This window comes from Callorhinchus milii, unplaced genomic scaffold (assembly GCF_018977255.1).
Source record: "Callorhinchus milii isolate IMCB2004 unplaced genomic scaffold, IMCB_Cmil_1.0 Scaffold15, whole genome shotgun sequence".
NCBI lineage: Eukaryota > Metazoa > Chordata > Chondrichthyes > Chimaeriformes > Callorhinchidae > Callorhinchus > Callorhinchus milii.
This window is the reverse complement of record NW_024704756.1, coordinates 8,303,683-8,326,483: the sequence shown is the minus strand read 5'-3', so window position 1 is coordinate 8,326,483 and position 22,801 is coordinate 8,303,683. Positions and strand designations below refer to the sequence as shown.

The following is a 22,801-nucleotide window of genomic DNA, read 5'->3' as shown; positions in this document are numbered from 1 at the left end:
CTATGACAACAAACCTTATCAATTATCCCTGCTCAGTATCAATGTCCCTGTAAACTATGACAAGTGGGAAACCTCACTATAACATGAATTATGGCAGGATACAAACTTAAAGCCAGAATGAGCCCCTGATCTGAGATAACATGTTGAGGGAAAGCACATAGCAGAAACTGCAATGCCACACAGTGGATATTTACATTAAACTGACTATGCTTGCTGCTGTTGGAGTATATTAATCTTAGCAACAAAACACAGAGTCAATCCACTTTACAGTATACCCTATGAAGTGCTTTGAAGCTTCTCAATAACATAATAAGGCGCTAAATCAAATGCAGGGATTTTTACGCTTATTATTATTATTATCTCAGTTTATAATTAAAGCTACTGATTCCTCGGCACAGAAGGAGTATGACATAAAACTGAAAAACTCACAGGTGAGGAAGAAACTGTGAAGCAAAGGCCATGTGAAAGGGGAATCTATAGTTAATTGTCTTAAAATTGTTAAAGCAACTGCCTTGTTTAATCAAAATCCCGGGTGAACTAAAACCTGAACAAACTTTGTGAAAATTTATACAAGGAACAACAGTTCAGCCCATTGTGCCTCAGCTCAAGGTTTTACCTAATGTTCATCTCTTCTTTCTTCTGTGCCAAGCCATTATTACTTCTCTGTTAAATTTCAATTCTGTTCATTTTTGAATGCTTCAGGCGTAACAGTTCATCGTTTGATAGTTTGGATCACGCTTCTAACCAAACTGCCAGGGCAGCCACAAACTAAAAATAATATGGGTGTCTGTTCGTTGAAGAACAAGAAGAAGGTTGCCTGCAAGCGGATGTGTCTGTAATTTATGACACCAACAGCTTTACCCAGCTGGGCCCAAACCGAAATATCACTTTAATTGCAAGTGACCTTTCAGCCTATCCACAATAATAATTAGAGTTGCCCTTTAAAACAATCGTCAAGCCCCACTCAACAGATATGTCCAATCTTTCAATTTGATGTAAGGCTCCATTGTCTGTTGCTGATTGTTAATGGATTATATTTAATGCAAAGGCCGGCAAATATAGGCAAAGTTAGGAATACTGTACACAAAGTAGATGGAATGGTTTCAAATGGAAAATGCAAATGAGGTAAAAATCGCTGCTCTGCTGTGAATAGTCTAGCAGGCACCAATAATAAAAAAGAATCCTTTGCAGTTAATTTGGCGTCTTTCAGTTGAGAGCATATCTCAAACTGCAACACATGATTTTACTGTGAAGTGTAGTGACTGTATATTTTGTTTTGCACAACACTCCTGTGCAATGCTGGAGAACTGAGATCAGAGGTGCTGTTCTTTGGATGAGAGCACTGGGAATTTGTTGCCTTGTCGGAGGTGCCGTTCTTCGGATGAGACGTTAAAAATCCAAGGTCCCGACTGCCTTTCAGGTGGACGTTAAAGATTCCATGGCACTATTCCATAAGAGAAGGGAGTCCTGGCCAACAATTCCCCGTATTTCATTGCTGTTTGTGGGACATTGCTGTTGGCAATTATGCTGCCATGTTTGCCTAAAAATACGCAGTCACTCCATTTCACAGTAAATCCTGTGAAGTGCTTTGAGACATCCTTTTGACGTGATAAGGCACTATATCAAATGTAAGGTTATTTATTATTACAATTATTATTATTTATTCATTGTCTTTTTTTCTCCTCATCTTTTTCATTGGAAGAGGCACCTTAATTCGTTCAGAGGAATTTGTTGAATGTCAATTGTGTTAAAGATTCCCCTTTGATATCTGTTATGAAGAAAATATTGTGAAGCTTGATTGAAATTTTGTTTCCAGCAGATTGCCTTTCATTACTGTGTTCATTCTACGTTTAATGACAATTCTTGAATTGAATGAGCCAAAGTAATACTGCATGTGGCTGTAATACTTAAGGGAACGTTATCTTTTGCGTCATAATTTCCATTGCAGCACATGCAGTTCACCTTAGCTGTAGATATTTTAGAATTTATCCCCTGATAACTTTGAAGCTTAATTTCCTTTTCTGTTGCACGAACTTAAAGCAGTTAGAAAGCACTGCAGTGGTTTAATTTACTGGTGGTGTGCGTTGTGGCCAGTCCAGTACTATTCTACATTAGCTTGTGGTATACATCATAACCTACTTGTAACTGGAGTAGCATGCCTTTCTCCCACAAGCCATATAATTGTACCACCTTTCGATCTTTTTCAAGAATGCTCGAGATTTAAGGACCTGTTTTATATTTCAATGCAATTTGTAAACTGGATTCTGCCAAATATGAAACATCTTGTTCTCAATATTTTAGCACTAGAGGAGCAACGTGAGGAACAAAATGATAGAGGCTTGATATAAGCCAAAGCTACAAGATAATTCTATTCTTGTGGGTGGCTATGATTTCAAAATGATGGTGCACAGAGACTGGCAGAGGGGCACAACATTGATGTGAAATAGATTAGTTAAAATATCTCGAATGAAAATGGAGGAAAGAACTGTGGGTGAATATATTGAATTGGTAGCAACAAAATAACGGTGGGGCTTGGAGAGACCAGGAAGCAGAAAATATTTGCAAGATGGGCGGAACTTTAGTCAAACAGAAAATGGCAACAATGGGCTAAATTCTGCTTTATAATAATAATAATAATCCTTGCATTTGATATAGCGCTTTTCACGTCGGGAGGACGTCCCAAAGCGCTTCACAGAACACACTGTAAAGTGAATTGACTGTATATTTATGGGCGAACGCGGCAGCCAATTGCACACAGCAATGTCCTACAAACAGTTGTAGATTGAAAATGACCAATTTATTATTGTTTTTGGTTTTGGAGGGATTATTATTAGGTGTGTGGAGTAAGGAAACTTGCCCAACGTTTTGCCCTGTCTGGAATTGGACTCAGGTCACTCACTTGCAAAGCGAGTGCTCTAACCACTGAGCTACAGGACTCCACATGTATCACAGTAAAAATAGTTTAAAATAACATTGGCTGTGCTTCCAGTGGCACATTAATACATCACACTAATAGCAGAGAGCAAAATCACACATTACTGTCACATTGCAAAAACAGATTTCTGTCACACGCCTTTCTTATTAACCATTTAAGCGCTGGGTGTCCTTTCCAGCTTTTAAGGGTCAAGCCAGTTTTACAGTCGCTATGAGTCTTATGAGATTAGACTCTGTAAATTACCTATTAATTTTCAGCCTTCGCCACATGCACCATAAATTAGGCTTGGATTTTATTGTTCTTTGGGCATGTTAATATATAGCGCCTACTCTCAGATTGTTATGCAGCATTTAGAGCAGGCCTTACCTATTATCTAAACTGCAGAGTTTCCTTTTGTTCAAAGCTTGTGGTTGTGTGTTGCGTTTTTTTCTGAATTATTTGCTTTCAAGGAGCTACACTCAATAGCAGGTCTATCTTTACTAGTGATTGCTAATGAGAGCAAGTCATTTTGTGGTCCTTGCACTCACAGGATACACAACATCAGTCACTTTTAGCGTTTTATTAAATAAAAAAGGCAAATGTGTTGGCAAAAAAATCACTCAGTAGTAGTATATTGAATAATTTATGCAAAACAACTGGAATGATGTTCCGTTGACATGTGATTTGGAACCGCTTTCCTGTTTCTGATGCAATATCCCGAGGAGAAAAGAACCAGAACGTCAGTCTCGGTTCACTGGCTGCAGCTATTTTTAGCTTCAGTGTAATAAATCTGCAAGTGCTGTATAGCCAGATTGCTGAAATAGACTGATGAGCTGGGCCCTCAGGTATAAAGGTTGCAGATTGGCTTTGTAGCAATTCCCCAGTGAAAGCTAACCAACTCCTTCCTGTATATTGGGATTAGTATCAATCCACTGAGATAAATAGCAATAGAAACTAGCTTGAAATGGTTTGAGATTCAATTTCTAAAAAAGGGGCATGAAACAATGATAGAAAAACTAAGAAAATATATAAACCATTTCATGTTGAGACATTTAAACTTCACAAGATATTAAATTTTGTGGATTCTTTTAGCTCTTCAGACAGTGAAAGCAGAATAGGTACTATTTATATTTTAATGCTCTTTTTCTCAGCTCCCTCATTCCACAATTGAAAATAAAACTAAGAAGTCTGAGCAAAGGCTCAAACTAACACAGTTAATGCTAAAGCATTCAATACTTTCAGGAAAGAGCTGAGTGAATATTTTGTTCAGGATTGAGAATCAATCATATAGGCTGAGATAATCAGATGTTTAAACAATGTGGCTCTTGAACTGCTGAGGAATGTAGAATTTAGGATGTCAGATCAGATAGATATTGTGAGGTTTTGCTTGATTTTCCTCGTGGGGAGAGGGGTTGTACGGGGATTTATACTGCGTACATCCACATCAGGATTTTGTATACTGCACACATCCACATCAGGATTTTGTATTGACAGTCTTGACTGACACTCCAATACAGTGCTAGAGCAGCGCTACATTGTTGGAGGTGCCATACTTTCAGATGAAATGTTAAACCAAAGTCACGTCTGCCTGTTCAGGTGGGCCTTAAAGTTCTCGTTACACCATTCCAAAAGGAAAGGGGTTTCTCCTGGTATCATGGTCAACAACCCCTAGATCAAATTTATCTTTCACTTCATGATTGTTTGTGGGACAATGCTGAATGCAAATTGGCTGCTGTTTTCCCCTTAAATAATAGACAGTTTGATGTAAATCCTATGAAGCTTTTTGAGATACCCCCTGATGTGAAAAGTGCTACATCAAATGTAAGGGTTATAATTCTTACCTTTCGATCACAAAAAAAATCAAATGCCTGATTTTGCCTGTGCGGGAAGCATCATGCACAGAGCAGCAAAATCGGGTGTTTATTTTTAACCTTATTAAAGAGTCATTATGCAATCATCTCTTTAATAACCTTGCAAATGCTCCATGAATTTTTTTAAGCCCTGTTTTGTAACTGATGAGAATGGCGCAAAAGCACTGCCTGATGCTATAATACTTTCCACGTGGTCCTGTCAAAGCTATCAGGCCTACAGCAGTGCCTGCAGCACTGAAAGAATTATAAAACAGCATTCCCACTGCCAGTGCCTTGTTCCATGGATTTCCCTTTGCCTGCTCAATGTAATGTCATATAAATCTTGTGCATCACCTTTACGAGGATTGAAGTTGGCTTCTTTGTTAGAGAAGTTCTGGATAGCTAACTTCGGCAGAGCGCATTGCAATGCCAGTGCTTCTACACTGCAGGCAAATTTTTGAAAGTCATCAGGGAGTTTGCTTAAAGAGTTAAAACCTACCTCAGTTCCACACTGAATTGAAAGGAGCATTAATAAAAGATCAGGACAGTGACTGTCACAAATGTTAGATTACCCTCAGAGACATAGGTCTCCTTGGATTTCAAGAGAGAGAAAGAATACACCCAGACACGGATATGGTGTCATTATTTACTTAAGATTTGAAAAAGTGCAATGCTGAAGTGACTCTCTGGTGGGAAATAGTCACAAATTAGTCAAAGCACTAATGTTTTGAGTAATTTATTTCAGAGGCAACTGAAAAATGTACAAGAAGCAGAAAATATTTTCAATGGAATGGCTTCAGAATGCTCCATGAATTGAAATGAGAAGAAAGGTGGTATCATTATCAAAGATAAGCATTTGGGAAAGTTGCATGTTAGTCATCTTTCAGATATGATCTGATACCCTATGCACCACTAGGAAATTCATATCTTATCTCAGAGCGGGTGTTTTGTCATTGAGTGGGCTGAGGCATCAAAATGTCTGTTGAATGAGCCTCGTACATTTCAACAATTTGGCAGCCTGTCTTACCTATTGATGATGGCTGGTTCTTCAGTGCTAATGCACAAAAGGTCATCTCTTCCAACTTCGTTCTGCTAAAAATGGTGTTGAACTGTGTCATAAAGAACAGAGCAGCACCATGACAAATCCTGTTATCTTCTGCAGCTATTCATCCCAAAATTAGGTTGCACATTGTATTTCTGGAACAGACGTGAGCTTTTCTCTGTAACATAGTGTTCATACTGAAAAAGCTATTAAATTTGGCCATTGGTATAATTTCAGAGAAAATGCATCTATACCCTTGACAAGGGTGGTATAGATATCCACTCTTTTTTCATTGTCTGATTGCTGTAGGAAAAGAATTGTGAAAATAGCAAAAAATGACTTTTCTTTAATACCAAGTGGCATGCAGTGGCATTCAGACTTGTTCTTAAGTCGTGCCTCTAGAGTATTTTATTGTTAAATCAAGTGTATATGATATTCGTAAGGCTACTACATTGTGAGCAACTTGCACGTTTTACACAGATTGCTTCCAGTTAAACTTGGTAAATTATATATAGTATTTATTTAATAATGCGTTATATTTATTTAACACTTTCTTCTCCTTCCCCTCTCACCTCTATTTTTCACTTAGCCCATCTACGTAACACTCCTCAGTTAGGTAGACTCCTAAGCCCTTGCCAGTGCAGCTTTTCAGGTGAGCTGCTAAGAGACGTGAGAGAATGAATGACCCAGCAAGATTCGCCTTCTGATTTTTCTTCCCTCCCTGTAGAGAACTGCCAATCCTTCATCTGCTGCCTTTGCCCTGAAGCCACATCTACAATCAGGCCTTCACCACCACCACTTGGGCTAAAATATGCAGCCAGTTGTTCCACCCCTCAGAACATAAGCATCACAGTGCACCACACTACATGCCACTGGGAATGTGCTTTAAAAATTGAGGAGTGATCTTGGAAAGAGTTATTGCAAAAATGTTTTTTTTAGAAGAAGCAAATCTGGAGGAGAGCAGTTTTCTGTTACCTCGGTGAAATGACTGGACCATATGTAAACTTGCCCAGACAGTGAGTGACAGCAGGTTATTTAGTAAGTATGGCATCACAGAACACCCAACATCCACACAGAAATAGCAGTGTCACCAAGTAGCGCGAAGGCTAACTGTAAAATCCCAATTGCCAAGTCTGAGATAAGCAAACTCAGGTTTTCAAACTTATTATTTGTTTTAAAATTTCTGGTTTAATTTCTTTAAAATAAGAAGTTTATTGTATTCTGATTATCCCGGTCTCCCTGGGGCTAAGCACTTAACACCAGCTGAGACAACAACAACAACAAGATTTCATTTATAGAGCGCCTTTCACGTTGGAAGGACGTCCCAAGGCACTGGACAATTGGGTCAGTTGAGACACAACTGGACTCCCTTGCTGCCAAGATACAATTTACTTCCCTTTAAACCAGCGAGTTGCCTTGAGGCGCACAAGCATGTGTGTGTGAAACGAACGTCTTACCTCAAATCTAAAGGATGGCCACTTGGGCAAGGAAGGCCACTGTCTTCAGGAAAGGGAGAGAGATAAGGAACTGATTTTGAAGAAGATGCTCAAGCGCTGGTGTCTGTTATAATATGTCCTAGTTTTTTTTATAACAGGAATGCAGACTTGCTACAAATCTTTACTAAGGAACTAATAATAGAAATCTTGCCAGACTTCCCACATCCAAATTGTGTGGGTGTGCTGCTGTGAAAAGTCTGAGATGTGTTGTGTCTGACAGGATATTATGGTTAAATAATTAACTGTCCTAGAAATTCAGTCAATCAGTATTCAGTATATGTATACTACTGCATTGTGTGGCGCACTCAAATAACAGCCAGTGTTCTGATATCCATCAAGAACTGAATGAAATAGTTTTCCATCAGTCAACAGGCTCAAGGAAAGTAATGTATCCTAGCAACAAGATTAAACATCCCAGGCATTAATAAATCGGTTTAATTTAATTTTTACTTCATAATCGTATTCTTCGGGTGTTTCCACCAAATGGATGTAATGCATAGTGATTTAATGGCCATTCAACCTCTGTTGCAAGGCTCTTACACTTGAAGTAATGAAATTGACTGATCTTCAGAGCTTGAACCAAAGTGGATAGATATTCAGCCAATACTGATTTCTAAATTTAAAGGAAAGACATTGGAATACTTGAGCTGCCAGTTTAAAAAACAGGCAGAGAGGGGCAAGGTAGGCAGGCAGTGGTTGCAAGATTTATTTTGTCCCACCAACATGGCGTGCATGGTGACATACATTGTTACAATTCTGGTAAATTTTACAAACCACAGCTACCCATACTGAAATAGTGCTATCCTCATTATGGAGCTGAGGTCACTGCTTTTAGCCTTTCTCATAAAACACATCATTTGTTGTTCTGGGTATACTTTACTCTTATATTAAATACAAGCGTTTTGCAACTAGTATGCTGTATTGTTTGTCAGCAAAAGGCTTTTACTATGAAGTAATGGCTCTGTGGTTATATCATCTTGTAAAACCACCTGTCTTTCGTGATTAAAATAGAATCACAAAGCATTGAAATTTTAGTCTCATGATCTAAGGTTAATCCGAATTATTCAATTGTGTTTGTGCCTTGTGATACACTGCAACCTAGATGTTTCTCTCTAAGTGATTAGCTTCAATACTCTAAAGACCTGCACCTTCAATATCTCCTTGACATGGTCTGTGAATAGAACATTTCTTTCAAGTATTTAAGTACAACTGGACTTTGTTGGACCATGTCACTTTTACGGAGTTCTCCACAACATATTGCTCTGAATTGACTGGGACTCAGAATCTGCAGATTCTCTGCTTCTCACCAATCTCTGGCATCAAGCCACCTAGTGTTTCTATTGCTCAGTCTCTTTTGCTGGAACCCATTATCAAGTCTGGTGCTCTCCTCAGCATCTCTGGTTTCTGCTGTAGAAGATTACTGTGTATAAAAAAGTATGCTTGTCAATGTGCTTGACAGCTCCAATAGAAATGTCCCACACATGTGAGAAAGTGCTAATCAGAATTGTGCCATGAAGATGACCATGACTGTCCATTAAAATTGCAGTCACCACATAGATCACACACATTGTTGTTCCAAAGCAAGTCAATAAAGGAAGCCTCACTGTACCTCTAACCTCTAGCCTCTAACCTCTTCCAAGTTACAAAATGGAGCCAGTTTTTGTTCTCCTCAATTACCAATATTGAAATGCAAACTCAGTTTCCTTGGCTTTAAGATGGGGCCTCAAACTTGAAGTAAGCGGTGAATGTCTGCTTATTGAGAGGCAGGGTGTTAGCAAATTGGAACTTAAGTGGGTTTTGACACCGCACCAATTTACCAGACCTTGAATTCAGATATAAAGGTGCACTTGATGCACTTAAACAATCAGGCTTTCCAATGTTGAGTATTTTACAGATCTTTCTACATATATTTCCTTAAGATTAGACATATGTGAGGAACATCTGGGTTGCCACTAGTTATGCATAAATTATGCTTTGACATCCTCACTATAACCGAAGTATAAAAATAGTTATGGTAAAATGCTCTTTATATAGTAATCTAGCTATCACACATCAATATAGAGATGTTGCCCAATAATTCATAGAATGTTGAAATACCTAACACTTAACTGCCTAAAATTTGCATTGATAATGAGTGATAAAGCTGTTCAGATGTGATATATAACGTGGCCAAAGGCTAACTAGCATCATTCCGAATTACAAAATTGCCTCATGAGAACATCCTTTTACTTTTGGGTCAGGCTGGTAGTTTTGGGAAATGTTTAGTTGAACTCAATAGAAGTTACTGGAACTCAGCAGGCAAAGAAGTTGCACAATCTGCATCCTGTGTACCTTAAGAAGTAAATTTCAGTGTCAAAAAAGTAAATAAACTTTAGGGTGATGACTTGAATTATACTGGTAAGTCTTTTTCTTCTTTTGTCATTGTATCCTGAAAAGCGCTCCGAGATGCTGCCTGAGACCCAGAAGGGCGCTATATAATAATATTCCTTGTATTTGACAGATAATAATAATAATAATAATCCTTGCATTTGATATAGCGCTTTTCACGTCTTCTTGTCGTCCCAAAGTGCTTCACAGAATATACTGTAAATTGAATTGACTATATTTGTGGGCGAAACGCGGCAGCCAATTGCGCACAGCAGTGTCCCACAAACAGTCATGGATTGAAGTGACCAATTTTATTATTGTTTTTTTTCTTGAGGGATTATAATCAGACATGTGGAGTAAGGAAACTTGCCCAAAGTTTCGACCCGCCGGGAATCGAACCCACATCTCTCGCTTGCAAGGAGAGTGCTCTAACCACTGAGCAATAGGACTCCTGTAAAGTGAATTTTGTAGGCAAAATACTTTTCATCCTTTCAGTCTGGACTGGATTCAAACCAGGATTTTATGGGTGAATGGACAATGTCCTGACCAGTTCCCTACATTTTATTTATTCTAGAATATACAGCCTTCATTAGTCCTTTAGCTCTGAATTTTAACCTCTGAATTTTTGAGTGGGCAGAAATGGCAATGTAGATTTAAGTATAATGACCTTTCCAATGCTACAATTGACAAGTTTCCACATGATCTTCAAGCTGTAATAATAACTTGCCTAACTTGTGCAATGCTATGAAGGATGTCAAGCTGGGTGGTCTCAAGTATGCCTTTAGGTGGGTGGATTCCAAAAATAACACATTTTGCTTGTTTAGGTAAACTATTAGTGGAAAGTGCATCAAAGACTAACTTCTGCAGTTTCCGGGTGTTACCTGTCTCATCATAAATTCCATTCACAAGAAGAGGTGGTACTGTTTCCTGCCTGTGGGTGTATTTAATGTAAGCAAATAAATAGAAACTTAGTAAAAGCGACACAAGTTTGTATTTTCTCAAATAAAAAGCAGCTTTCTGCATTGCAGAACATGGAGTTTCTATCATCAGAACAGGGAGATTATTTCTGCATGCCTGTGTATCTCTGATGTCATAGCTCTGTAGTTTAATACCAATCACAACATCATGAAAAACATTGGCGTGAAGAATCTCAGCCCATTTGATCTCCCCTTCATTAATGTCAACCCTTCCATTTTTCCCATTATAGATTCCAAGCTGTTTCTTATATTAATCCAGTGTTTGGGTTGTTAAGCGATACATAACATTGAAGACATTTTTAAGAAATCAGGCTGGTAAAGAAAATAATAATTCATGTTCATTGCAGGCAGTCAAGTGTGCTTTGCTCCCTCTCTCCCCTTTTTTAAGTCCCACCTGAAAGCCTTCCTCTTCAATCCTGCTTACGGTCACCTCCCCCCTGGGCACTTACACAGATTTTTAAATAATGCTCTTTACAATACTGTGGAAAGGCTTGTCTCTTCAAAATGTAGCTCTCTATAATGATTATTATGTGAATTACTAGTTTAATGATGTGCTTTTAAACTCTGTACTTCCTGCTTATAAATAAACCCACCTCCCCCCGGCTCGGAGTCAGGCTCCACAACTTTTAAGCGCTCTGAGACACTACCATGCATGGAGGGCGCTATATAAGTGCAAGTTGTTGTTGTTGTGAGTTACAAAGTGTTATTTGTTTGCACTTTCCATGGTGAATCATTGCAATTAAATGAAACCAGTTTCAAGCAATTTGTTGCAAAGTGTATGGAATATTTCTGGGTTGAGCAGTGTAATTCAAAACATCTAAGTGTAAAATTATTTACTTTTTGCCACCAAGTTCTAGAGTTAGCTCGAAATTGCTGTTGTGCAGACTTTGATTTGAAGGCTGTCCACAGTTCAGGACTCTTCGTTGGTGATGGGGTAGAGACAGACAATGCTGTACCAACTGTTTGCATATTTGTACCAGTAAGACAAAGATCATGACAACACTCTCATCTCTGATGGGATAACTGTTTGGAAAAGCAGTTGTACTCCTTTCATTTTTAAGTACCTGATCTAAGCTCTAACAGGGTGAAAAAAGGAATTGTTCTGATAATTATCACATTGAATCTGTTATGAAACGTCACATTTTTCACAAATACTTAATTCTACCTTTTGAAGTGGTGGGAGTTAGGGTCACATTTGTAATCCCTTGTAGAAAAACTGATAGGGAATAGTTGGATACTAGAAAATATTCCATCAAATACAAGGCATATTCCCAGCTCGGGTCCAAATCCCTGACTGTTCAACGCTTTGGGACGTCCTCCCGACGTGAAAGACACTATTCAAATGTAATTTTGTATTGTATACTTCCTTCCTGACATATGATTTTGCAACATTATGGAGGGGTTAACATTAGTTAAGCCTTATCTCTTAGTGGAGTTTTCAATTCAAAGCATGTATCAAAGATTCATTTCATATAACCAATGGAGGAGAAACCCCCAAAGAACCGAGTTAGCAGGGCCCATTGCATTTGTGTTCCTGTTACAAGTAGATGTAGTGAAAAGTATAACCAATTAAACAGAATCAACTACACTTTTTCAAGCACTTTCAATATGAACATTAAGCACATCAAATAGCAACACCATCTTTGATTCTTCGGTGTGGAACATTCATACAAAATGAGAGGTAACATGTATTAACATATTGATGCTGTTATAAACCACTGTTGAGTCCTGCCTTTCATCTATCGATATCATGGTATAAATAACTTACCAGGAATGACATGTGCAGTCACAGATGGAGGCAGCCAATCTAATGCTGGAAAATACGCCCTGAATACAAACTAGTCCCATTTCATCAATTTCACCTTTGGTAATGTAGTGTCAATAATAATAATACTAATATAATAATAATAATCCTTGCATTTGATATAGCACTTTTCACATGTTCTAGATGTCTCAAAGCTCTTCACAGAATATACTGTAAAGTAATTGACTGTATATTTGTGGGCGAATTGCAGCAGCAAAATTGCACACAGCAGTGTCCTACAAACAGTTGTGGATTGAAGTGACCGATTTATTATTTTTTTTCTTGAGGGATTATTATTAGGCGTGTGGAGTAAAGAAACTTGCCCAAGGTTTCACCCTGCCGGGAATCGAACCCAGGTCTCTTGCTTGAGAGGCGAATGCTCTAACCACTGAGCTACAGGCCTCCACAAGCATCAAGTTATATTATCTGGTGTGGTAGTGTGCATTTTCTTGTTGTAGATAAACAACAACAGCAACTTGGATTTATATAGCGCCCTCCATGCCGGACGGTGTCTCAGAGCGCTTCACAGTAAGCACATTAAGAACAAATCAAACAAGAATCTACTATTGGGGAAACCAATATCACAATATATTTGGTGCCTTTATTTGCTATCCTGTGAATGCAGAGCTGGAATGTGATTGATGATACTAGTCAGGAGAGTATGTTTACAATTGAGTGACCTAACTGTACAGAGCTGTCCACATCAAATTATTTACATTGATCAGTGCCTCTAACAAGCTTCTGTTTAAAATTTGTGATTTTGTATCTTTCTAAGATAAATAGAACCATAGACATTCACTACAACAACAACTACTTGCATTTATATAGCACCCTTCATGCGGGATAGAATCCCAGAATGTTGCATTTACAGTGCAGATGGAGGCCATTTCACCCGTTGAATCTGCACTGAGTCTCAGAGGAAGTTTTTCTTTCAATCCCACTGCCTATTCTATCCCCTTAACCTTTCATGCCTTACAATCAGTATTACTTTAAAGAAAAGGGTGTAGGCATTATCTGTATATCCAATATCAGAAGAGAGTTGATTATCAATAGGTTGGCGACTAGAAAATAATTTCCTGTAAAGTCACATATTCTAATATTGCAATTACATTTTATTTAAATAATCAGTATGTTGTATGTTATTGAAAAAAAATGGCCATGATCTGATCTGCTCTTGCACAGTAAACAGCACAAAGCATCTACTCAAAAAATTGTGTTTCTAGTGCATCAAAGCCCTCAACAATTGGCCCGCGTTTCAGATTAACTATCTGTCTGGCATTCCAGCATAGTGTATCCATGTATCCAGAATAATGCCTTTGGGTTTATTTATAAGCAGGAAGTACAAAGTTTAAAAGCACATCATTAAACTAGTAATTCACACAAGAATCATTATAGAGAGCTACATTTTCAAGAGACAAGCCTTTCCACAGTATTGTAAAGAGCATTATTTAAAAATCTGTGTAAGTGCCCAGTTTAAAATCAAACCTTCAAAGTTAATTATAGGGATGCTGGCAACATCAATATTGCAGATGCAGGAGAACAATCAAGGTGTCAAGGTAATATTCAAATATTATTGGTAATGATGTGTAGAATGTTATAGTAAATCCATACCGTTGAGGCTGAGGTTATCAAAGTAGGAAAAGAGATAAACCCATGTTTATTATGTAGCAAGAGCAACGAATGATTTTTACTTGCCCATTAGATGCAATGAATATTTGGGAGTTTATTCCTGAAAATAAATGCATGAGCTTCGTATCTTTAAATGGCACTTGAACTTGTTGAATGTGCAGTGTTTTGGGAATATTATATTCAACCATATCGAGGCTAATAATCTTTTTTTTACACTAAGTATAAAGACAACACTTTTACTTTAATTATCTTCCCAAAATACTTAGATTTGATTGTAATTTTGAATATCAGTGGGTGCATATAAAGGTTTATATGGAGGTTTGTAATGTCGTGGAAGTGATTTTAAGGGACAGAATTGCCCCTTAGATTGCCTTTTGAGCATAATGAATCGAGATGATGTTCATAGCATACCAATGGGCAGTACACAAATAAAGCAAATTGTGTTTTTATTGAGCAGCATTTTTATATTAAATAAAATACTGCTTATAATCAAGCAAAATAATCCTATTGTTCTACATGAGCACTTTCCCAATATATTTTGCAGTTACTGGTAATCTTCATTTTATCAAGTCTTTTGTGGTCAGAAATGGGGAATAGTAATAACAATCATCCTTGCATTTGGTATAGCGCCTTATCATGTTGTTGAGACGTCTCAAAGCACTTCACAGAAATATTGTGCAGTGGATTGACTGGTTTTGTTTGTGGGCCAAATTTACTATAGGTGTATTGAACCTTGGTATTCTGATGGTACTTCGCTGTCTGCATATTTTGTGTGTTGTGGTAACCTGAAGGATACATCATGGGGCAAGGGTTCAAGGCACCAGAAACAGAATGTTGTGAATGACATATTCAAGGCGAACACTAAAAATTACATTTTACTGCTGTGCTTTTTTGCTCTGGGAGTTAATCTGTGACACAGGTGATGTTACATTTCAAAATAAGCATAGCAGCCTAGTGACTATAGTTTCTTTTACTGGTTTTGAACATTTCTGACTAATAACAGTAAAGATGAAAAGATAGTATTACAGTAAAAGGTTAAAGAATTATACACTAAAAAGATCATCATTCACATTCTTCCAACCAGAAGTGATATTAAGCACAGACACTTGGGAGATACCTGAGGGAAAGTGGAGTGTAAATGAAGCAATACTTATACAATAGTTCAGGCAGTGCTGTGATCCATTTTACTAAGGAGGGTTTAGCACTTAGGTAAACTAATAGAAAAGGAGGGACTTGTGAGTTTGTCATACTGTCAATAAGTACCTTAGATGATGTCATTTCATGCCTTAAATATTTTAGCTGAACCTCAAAGATGTGTTTGTGTCTTTTATTCCCTCCTGCCTTGTTTATCTTACGTATGCTTCCATTTATTATTTATCCACACTGTAAACTCCAGGTTGCTTAATGTTATTCAGAAATGTCTCAGATATTTCTGAAGTGACTTCAGCGAGTGCATATTATGACATATTAACATAAGAAAGTGCATGAGAGTTAATACAAGATGATTGGAAAGGCACTCCAAGGTTATTGTTTGCAACAAGAGATTCCATAATTGTGCTACCTTATTTGCATAATAGAAATAATGATGGGTTATCTGGAATCAGTGTGAGTTGCAAGTTAAAATGTCACAGCTTAATATCAAAGAATCCTGTTATATACTCCAGAGGTCGGATTGCCTTTTGGGGTTGACTTATCCAATGTAGAGCAAAGAGGATTTATTCTGTTTGGTTTTCCCTTCTCGCTCATTATACTACTCACATATGTTTCCACTGTATTTAGAAACTGCGGTTTTCAGACCAAGTCTGGTTTCCCTTCCTCCACTTCTCTTCCAATTTAAGGCCTTCCAGTCTTGGACAGGGACAAGGCAGTTTATCTCCCAAGAGATATTTATTCTCAATCCTCTTTTTCTCTTTTTAGTCATGCTTGTCTTAGTCATCATGCAAGTTGGCCCATTTCCTAATTAGTGTTTATCGCTAGTAGTCTTCAAAAGAATATTTTCCCCGTACTAGGTTTAATTAGTCAAAATAGCAGGAAAGTGTTCTTTATTGGGTCCCTGGGACTAGAGAGGGAGGAATATACAAAACATGATGGAGAAATTGTCTCCCCAGATAGAGAAAGTAACCCAGGCTAGCCCAGAGTAGGAAATCACTCTGGGCTAGCCTGAGCTAAATTAGGTGGCTCATTGAAGCATTCTAAATATTTTAATTCTAGACATTTTCAGGTTTAGAACTCGTGAAAAGTGCTATATCAAATGCAAGAATTATTATTATTATTCTTTTTATTTGATCTCTTTCTTTCTATTCTCCCACAACCTGCTGCCTTTACTTGCACCCAGAACTGCTGTCAACTACCAAATGTGTAAATGGGCCAGCCTTCGCCTCTTCCAAAGCCACCACAACCTCTGCCTAAAAACAGTTCAAATGTCTATGACACATCACAAATAGGATAGAGCGTCAGCTTTCACTAGAAATGAGATCTTGAGATTATGGGTTTAAGAGGCAAATCATTTGACTTGAAGCAGAGTTGCATCTGCTTGTTTGTGTGAAATGAGAGTCGCTAATAACCTGGTACACAATTTGACGTCATATTTCCTGCATGTTAGAACAGCGTCAATGAGCGTCTGATCAATGACGGTTTGTTTAATTTCTGGTAAAAGGTGACTTAACGGAACATTTTTCATCTTTTGTTGTTGCAGCGAGCAGGGGATTCTATTGTTGGGGAAACAGAAAGGTAATCTTTATCTTTTGACATTTTTAAAAAGAATTTATAATATATGCTTCATTGTTGAAACTGTAAAACAATTGCCTTGATACATGGGTTTTAACATGCATAGGGTACAAATTCAAACAAAACTTTTTTAGTCATCTTAATGTCCTTCCAGCACATGTGCAAAATTGGGACATTCAAACTATATTGCCAGTACCTTAATCTGAGGCAAAACTACAATCCTCGAACTGTGAAATTGCAGATACAGTGGCACTATATATTTGACACACAGATCATAAAATACAATTGATGTCGGATAAAGCTACTACTTCATTTCTCTTTCCTTTATCTACACTTTATTCTTAGATTGTATTGCTTTCTCATAGCACTAGTACTTTGCCACTTATCAAAGAATGAAAAATTCAAGGAATCCTGAAGTCTTATTAACCGACTACTGAGAACTTGTCAAAACCCCCACTGTAACACTGAAGTCCAGACAGAGGATGAGAGTTTGCTTTGTTTTTATAGTGAGAGAAATTATATGGTGCAACAGCCATCTAGGCAGTTTAACTGATGGAATGGATCAGAATGTCAAGGTCTAAATGGTAGGTAGAGCTGTCAGTACAAAATGGATAGTTTATTTGTTCCTGACTGTTATGTACTCTTTATGTATCCAATAGTGCTGACAGTGCCTCGGTAAAATTCTGTTCATCCAGGAACCACATACTGTTTACATACACACATACCTCACTATATATAAAAGTCCAACCTTCAGTTTTAATGTCACAAGTTCCCAATGGCCAACTAAAGTCTGATGTGAACAGAATGAAAACAACAGCAACTGCTTGCATTTATATAGTGCCCTTCGCACCAGGTGTCATCTCGGGGCTCTTAAACAGAGTAACTTCACAGAGTGGTCAGATATGTTGATTTTCATTGGATTCATCCAGTAACCAAGGATTTCCTTCAGCTGTAGCCATTGTCTTTCTCTGGTCTCCCTGGGCCCCATCCAGGTTCACATGTAGTTACCACAGCCTGCATAGTGAATCCCTGGGGCTGCTGCTTTTGCTGGAGTCTCACCTCCCAAGAGTTAGGGTCAGGATAGAGAAAGAGCTACCCTGCCACTTTAATTAAAACCCAAACCATTTCTTCTGCTTTACAGATGAGATGAGCAGCTGGTTTCTAGGGACACTACAGGAAAAGGGTTGTTTCCAAAATTAGTTCAATAGCATTCCGTAGGCTTTGAGCTTTTCAACCTCATTAATTTCCTCTTGTGACTGTAGGTTCCCCTTTTGTCTTTCATTATCAATCAGCCATCACTGTTTACCGCAGTCAGGTGAGCAAGATTTTGATATTATCCTTAAAGGTCAGACAAATGTAAGTCATTTGAAATGTGCTACAAACGGTTTCAAAAGTGCCCGTATTTTCTGTAAGCTACTTCCATTCCCATGTTGTAGCCTTGCATTTGTGAGGTCCCAGACAGGATGCGGTGCAAAATAATTGCAATGGTGACAAAACACATTGCCAACCTCCCTACATTTGCACTGTTCTTCCTTCCCCCTGGAGCTAGCCTGGGTAATCTAACTGGAGCATAGGAAAAAAGTATATTTAAACAGAACTGAATGAAATAACTGGACAGTCAAATCACTATTGAATAAATTTCTGGGAATTCTGGGAACAGTATTCCAATACTTCACAGAATTTTGATTTTAGCTAAAGCGTTTCCTCCTTCCTGGTCTTATTACAATCATTTGGACCTATTTTTCTCCCTTTGAAATACAATCACTTTATGTTTGCAAAGGATCTCACTCAATTCAACTCAATGAAACTAGTTAATACTTTGCCTGAGTTTCATTGTACTTAGCGAAATAAAACGTCCAAAGTTTGTTTTGAAATATTGTGCAGCATTAAGTATATGTATAAAACTGTATTTTGACAATACTCTTTAATTCAAACTGTACATTTATCTCCAGTTCTACATTCTTAAAATTGAATTCATGAAATATATGAGAACAGAATATGTTTTGTCCTCAACTGATCAAGTTATTTTGTTTTATTTGTGCAGAAACAGCAGATTCTTGCTAGTGATGTATCAATGTTCTCAGGGTTACTTATTTACTGATTTCCTTCTAGCAACGTTTGTTGAACTAATTGGCATATTTAAAAATAAAATATAATTGTTTGGGGCCTATTTTTCCAGCCATTAGTACAAATGCTGTTTACAAAGCTTCAGTGCTCAGCATAAGTTCAGTCATACCGTTAGCACTCTCTCCTGAATGACAATGTGCAGTTTCCCCAACTGTCCTGAACCCAAATAACAACATCAGTGTAGAATAAAAGAAGCAAGGGCACATTCAGGGACAGCTCTTAGCCTCGACTATTCTCAATAACCAGGGTCTGGTTCGATTGGGGTACCATCACATTCCTGTGTAAATGCATTTGTGTTCCTTTCACAAATATCTTACCTGATCCTCACATGTGTAGAGCTGAAGCTTGAATGAACCTGTACTTTTGAAACTTAAAGGCTGTAGGTGTCCTCCCCCCAGACTATCAATACCTCCACCTGGCAATAGACTGCAACAGTCATACCTCAAAACCAACATTTGTTTTGCAAACAATCCATTGCTATAAGAATGATCCATTGTATGGGCAGGCAGTTCTGATGACCAACTTATGATCTTCTTTAGCTTGCAGTGATGGTTGTGACAGCACAACTGCTGCCTAGCTAAAGCTAAGGCGCCACTATATACCCCAAACATGGTTCCAAAGCTGGTTCTTCATTCTATCTCTGGAGGCAACAGTCAAATAAACTAAAGGACTACCATCAGTGTGCCACTTTGCTCTTGGCCCTACTTCTGTTCTTCGCTATTCAGCTGAGTTTGCTGTTGGCTACAGCGATCAATGCCTCTGATTGACAGTCACAATCAGGGACTGGGGCTGAATGTCTCAGCCTAACCCAAAGAAGAAATGGAAGTTTTATGAAACAAATCAAATTTTGATTCTAAGTAGAAAGCATTTGGCTCTGACTGGGCGAAATGTGTTGCAAGTAATGATTGTTCTGCACTCAACTGAATGGTACCTACACACATCTAGATTTTACCTAACATTTGTCTATTACAACCAGAAACTATGAACAAAATTGGATATTGATTTGCCTGATTTATGCTTGTAATGAATTTGGCAGTAGGGCCTTATGAAACTGCTGAGGCAAATTAAATGGAAGCAAAACATAGTAATAAATCGGCTAAATGAATCTCTACATTTTGTGTCATACCCTTTAATGTCAGATGAATCATTATTGGAGGCTGCCTTCCTTCATAGCAAAGTAAAGTTTGCTTCATGTACAGATAGTTGTCGTGTTAATTTCTATAACAGCAAATATGCTACTTATTTTTTTATTTTGGAGCAACAGTCTTCAGCAAAGTATGTCTTTCTTACATTAACTCATTACAGTGTGCATGAAGATGTCATTTCACTGCTGATTTTCATTTGTTCAACTGGTATTGATTACAATTACACTCTTTAGTATGGGTATCATCACTTCTCAACTTTTTTGACCACCAACCTAGAAAAGACCTCTGCCACTACAAAAATACAGATAGAACCTGGAGTAAAAGTACTCCACTAACTCTAAAATATATGTATATTCTTTCCCATATTTTGCTTCCATGTTTATTTTGTTTGCTGACTGCCTAAGCCTCTGGAGAGATAGTGAAAGAGAGTTGGATGCTGATACTTACAGGGTCCAATTCATGAATATTGTCCCCATATTCATGAAGTCTGTAGCCTGCCAATATGGGAGAGAAAAGATGGGGAACTATAGACCAATTGGTCTGACATCAGTGGTAGGGAAAATTCTTGAGTCCTTAATCAAGGATGTCGTTATGGGATTCCTGGAAGACCATAACAAGATTAGGCAGAGTCAACATGGCTTTACAAAAGGGAAGTCATGCTTAACTAATCTTTTAGAGTTTTTTGAAGATGTATCTAGCAGGTTAGATAGGGGGGAACCAGTAGATGTAGTATATTTAGATTTTAAGAAGGCATTTGACAAAGTGCCACACAAAAGGCTATTGCACAAGGTTAAGGCCCATGGGATTAATGGGAACATATTACATGGATTGAAGAGTGGCTAACGGGTAGAAAACAGAGAGTAGTGATAAACAAATCATTCTCGAATTGGCAGGATGTGACTAGTGGAGTGCCACAAGGATCAGTGCTTGGGCCTCAGCTATTTACAATTTACATCAATGATCTAGACGAGGACATTGCATGTAACGTGTCTAAATTCGTGGATTGACACTAAACTAGGTGGGAGAGTAAGCTCTGAGGATGATGCAAAAAGATTGCAACGGGATAGAGATAGGCTAGAGGAGTGGGCAAGTAGGTGGCAGATGGAATTTAATGTGGGAAAGTGTGAAGTTATTCACCTAGGTAGAAAAAGTAGAAAAACAGATTATTTTCTGGAGGGGGAGAGATTAGATAGTGTTAGTGTTCAGAGGGATTTGGGTGTCCTTGTACACCAGTCTCAAAAAGTTAGTTTGCAGGTGCAGCAAGCAACTAAGAAGGCGAACGGCATATTGGTGTTCATTGCAAAAGGTTTAGAGTACAAGAGTAGGGAAGCTTTGCTGCAACTGTATAGGGCCTTGGTGAGACCGCACCTAGAGTATTGTGTGCAGTTTTGGTCTCCTTATTTAAAAAAGGACATACTTGCCTTAGAGGGGGCGCAGCGTAGATTCACCAGGTTAGTTCCTGGGATGAGGGGACTGACCTATGAGTATAGGCTGAATAAACTTGGGCTATATTCTCTAGAGTACAGAAGAATTAGGGGAGATCTTATTGAAACATAAGATTCTTAAAGGGCTGGATAAAGTAGACACTGAGGGTCTGTTTCCCCGGGAGAAGAATCTATAACCAGGGGACACAGTCTTAAAATTAAGGGTCAGCCTTTTAGAACAGAGTTGAGTAAACATTTCTTCACTCAGAGGGTAGTGAATTTATGGAATTCACTACCCTAGAAGGCTGTAGATGCTCAGTCCTTGAACATTTTCAAGGCTGAGACTGATAGATTTATTAAAAATAGAGGGATTAGGGGATATGGGGATAGGGTAGGTAATTAGAGTTGGGTCAGAAGATCAGCCATGATCTTATCGAATGGCGGGGTAGGCTTGAGAGGCCGAATGGCCTACTCTTGCTCCTAATTCTTATGTTCTTATGTTCTTATCTTACCTAAGGATCCATTGTGAATCCAGTCAGTGACTATCAACAGGCATTCAACTGTGGAGAGCATCACAGCTAAACTCAACCCTATTGTTGATGAACAGCCACCAAGTAGCATCTTCCAGGAGAGGTCACTGGATATCTATTTGAACCTCGCATCATAGCTGATCTTTTTTTATGTTCTCCAGGTGACTGAGGCTATTTGTTTCCCAGCTGATAGCAGATCTTTCAGTATGGATCAGTAACCTGTGATCTTCTGGCTTCACGACAGTGCTGTACCTTTACCCATCAGACAATTGAAGCAGTCACTTGTGTTGGGATTGTTTATTTAGTTTCCTGTCACAACCATAGTCTGATTGTCAAGGCACCACTGCCTTATTCTGATTCTCTGAGCAAACAATCTCGTCATTAAATGATTCATTTTCCTCAAATAAACATGAAACAATCCACAATATATCAAAGCAATAAAAATGTGCAATTCAGTCAACACTGCAAGCGTACTTCATTACTTCTTAAAAAATACATTGCGACACTTTTCCATCACCTGAATGTATAATGCTTTTTAACAGCATTGTTTTTTGATATGTTTCTACAGGTATGCGAGTGCTGGTGTTGACAGACAAGGAGGCACATCAATGAGGAAGGTCAGACAATTCTGTACTAGATGCACAGTTTAAATGACTGCGTATATGATGTATCTGTTTAATGCAGTTTGTTTGGATGTAAAATGACGGTCGCACAAAATTAACTGACTTCACGATAATATAAAGCTAGAAGAATATCACTTGTGACAATC

The 22,801-nt window shown here is 38.1% G+C and overlaps 1 protein-coding gene across 1 annotated transcript in view; it reads left to right on the top strand.

Annotated features, from left to right (window-relative positions):
- The window catches only part of si:ch211-26b3.4 (connector enhancer of kinase suppressor of ras 2), a 160,802-nt gene that overhangs the window by 108,149 nt on the left and 29,852 nt on the right, over nucleotides 1-22,801 (top strand). The window contains exons 14-15 of the mRNA XM_007892010.2: nucleotides 16,775-16,809; nucleotides 22,601-22,649. Of these exons, the coding sequence (XP_007890201.2) occupies nucleotides 16,775-16,809; nucleotides 22,601-22,649 (84 nt within the window). The remainder of the gene's footprint in view (nucleotides 1-16,774; nucleotides 16,810-22,600; nucleotides 22,650-22,801) is intronic.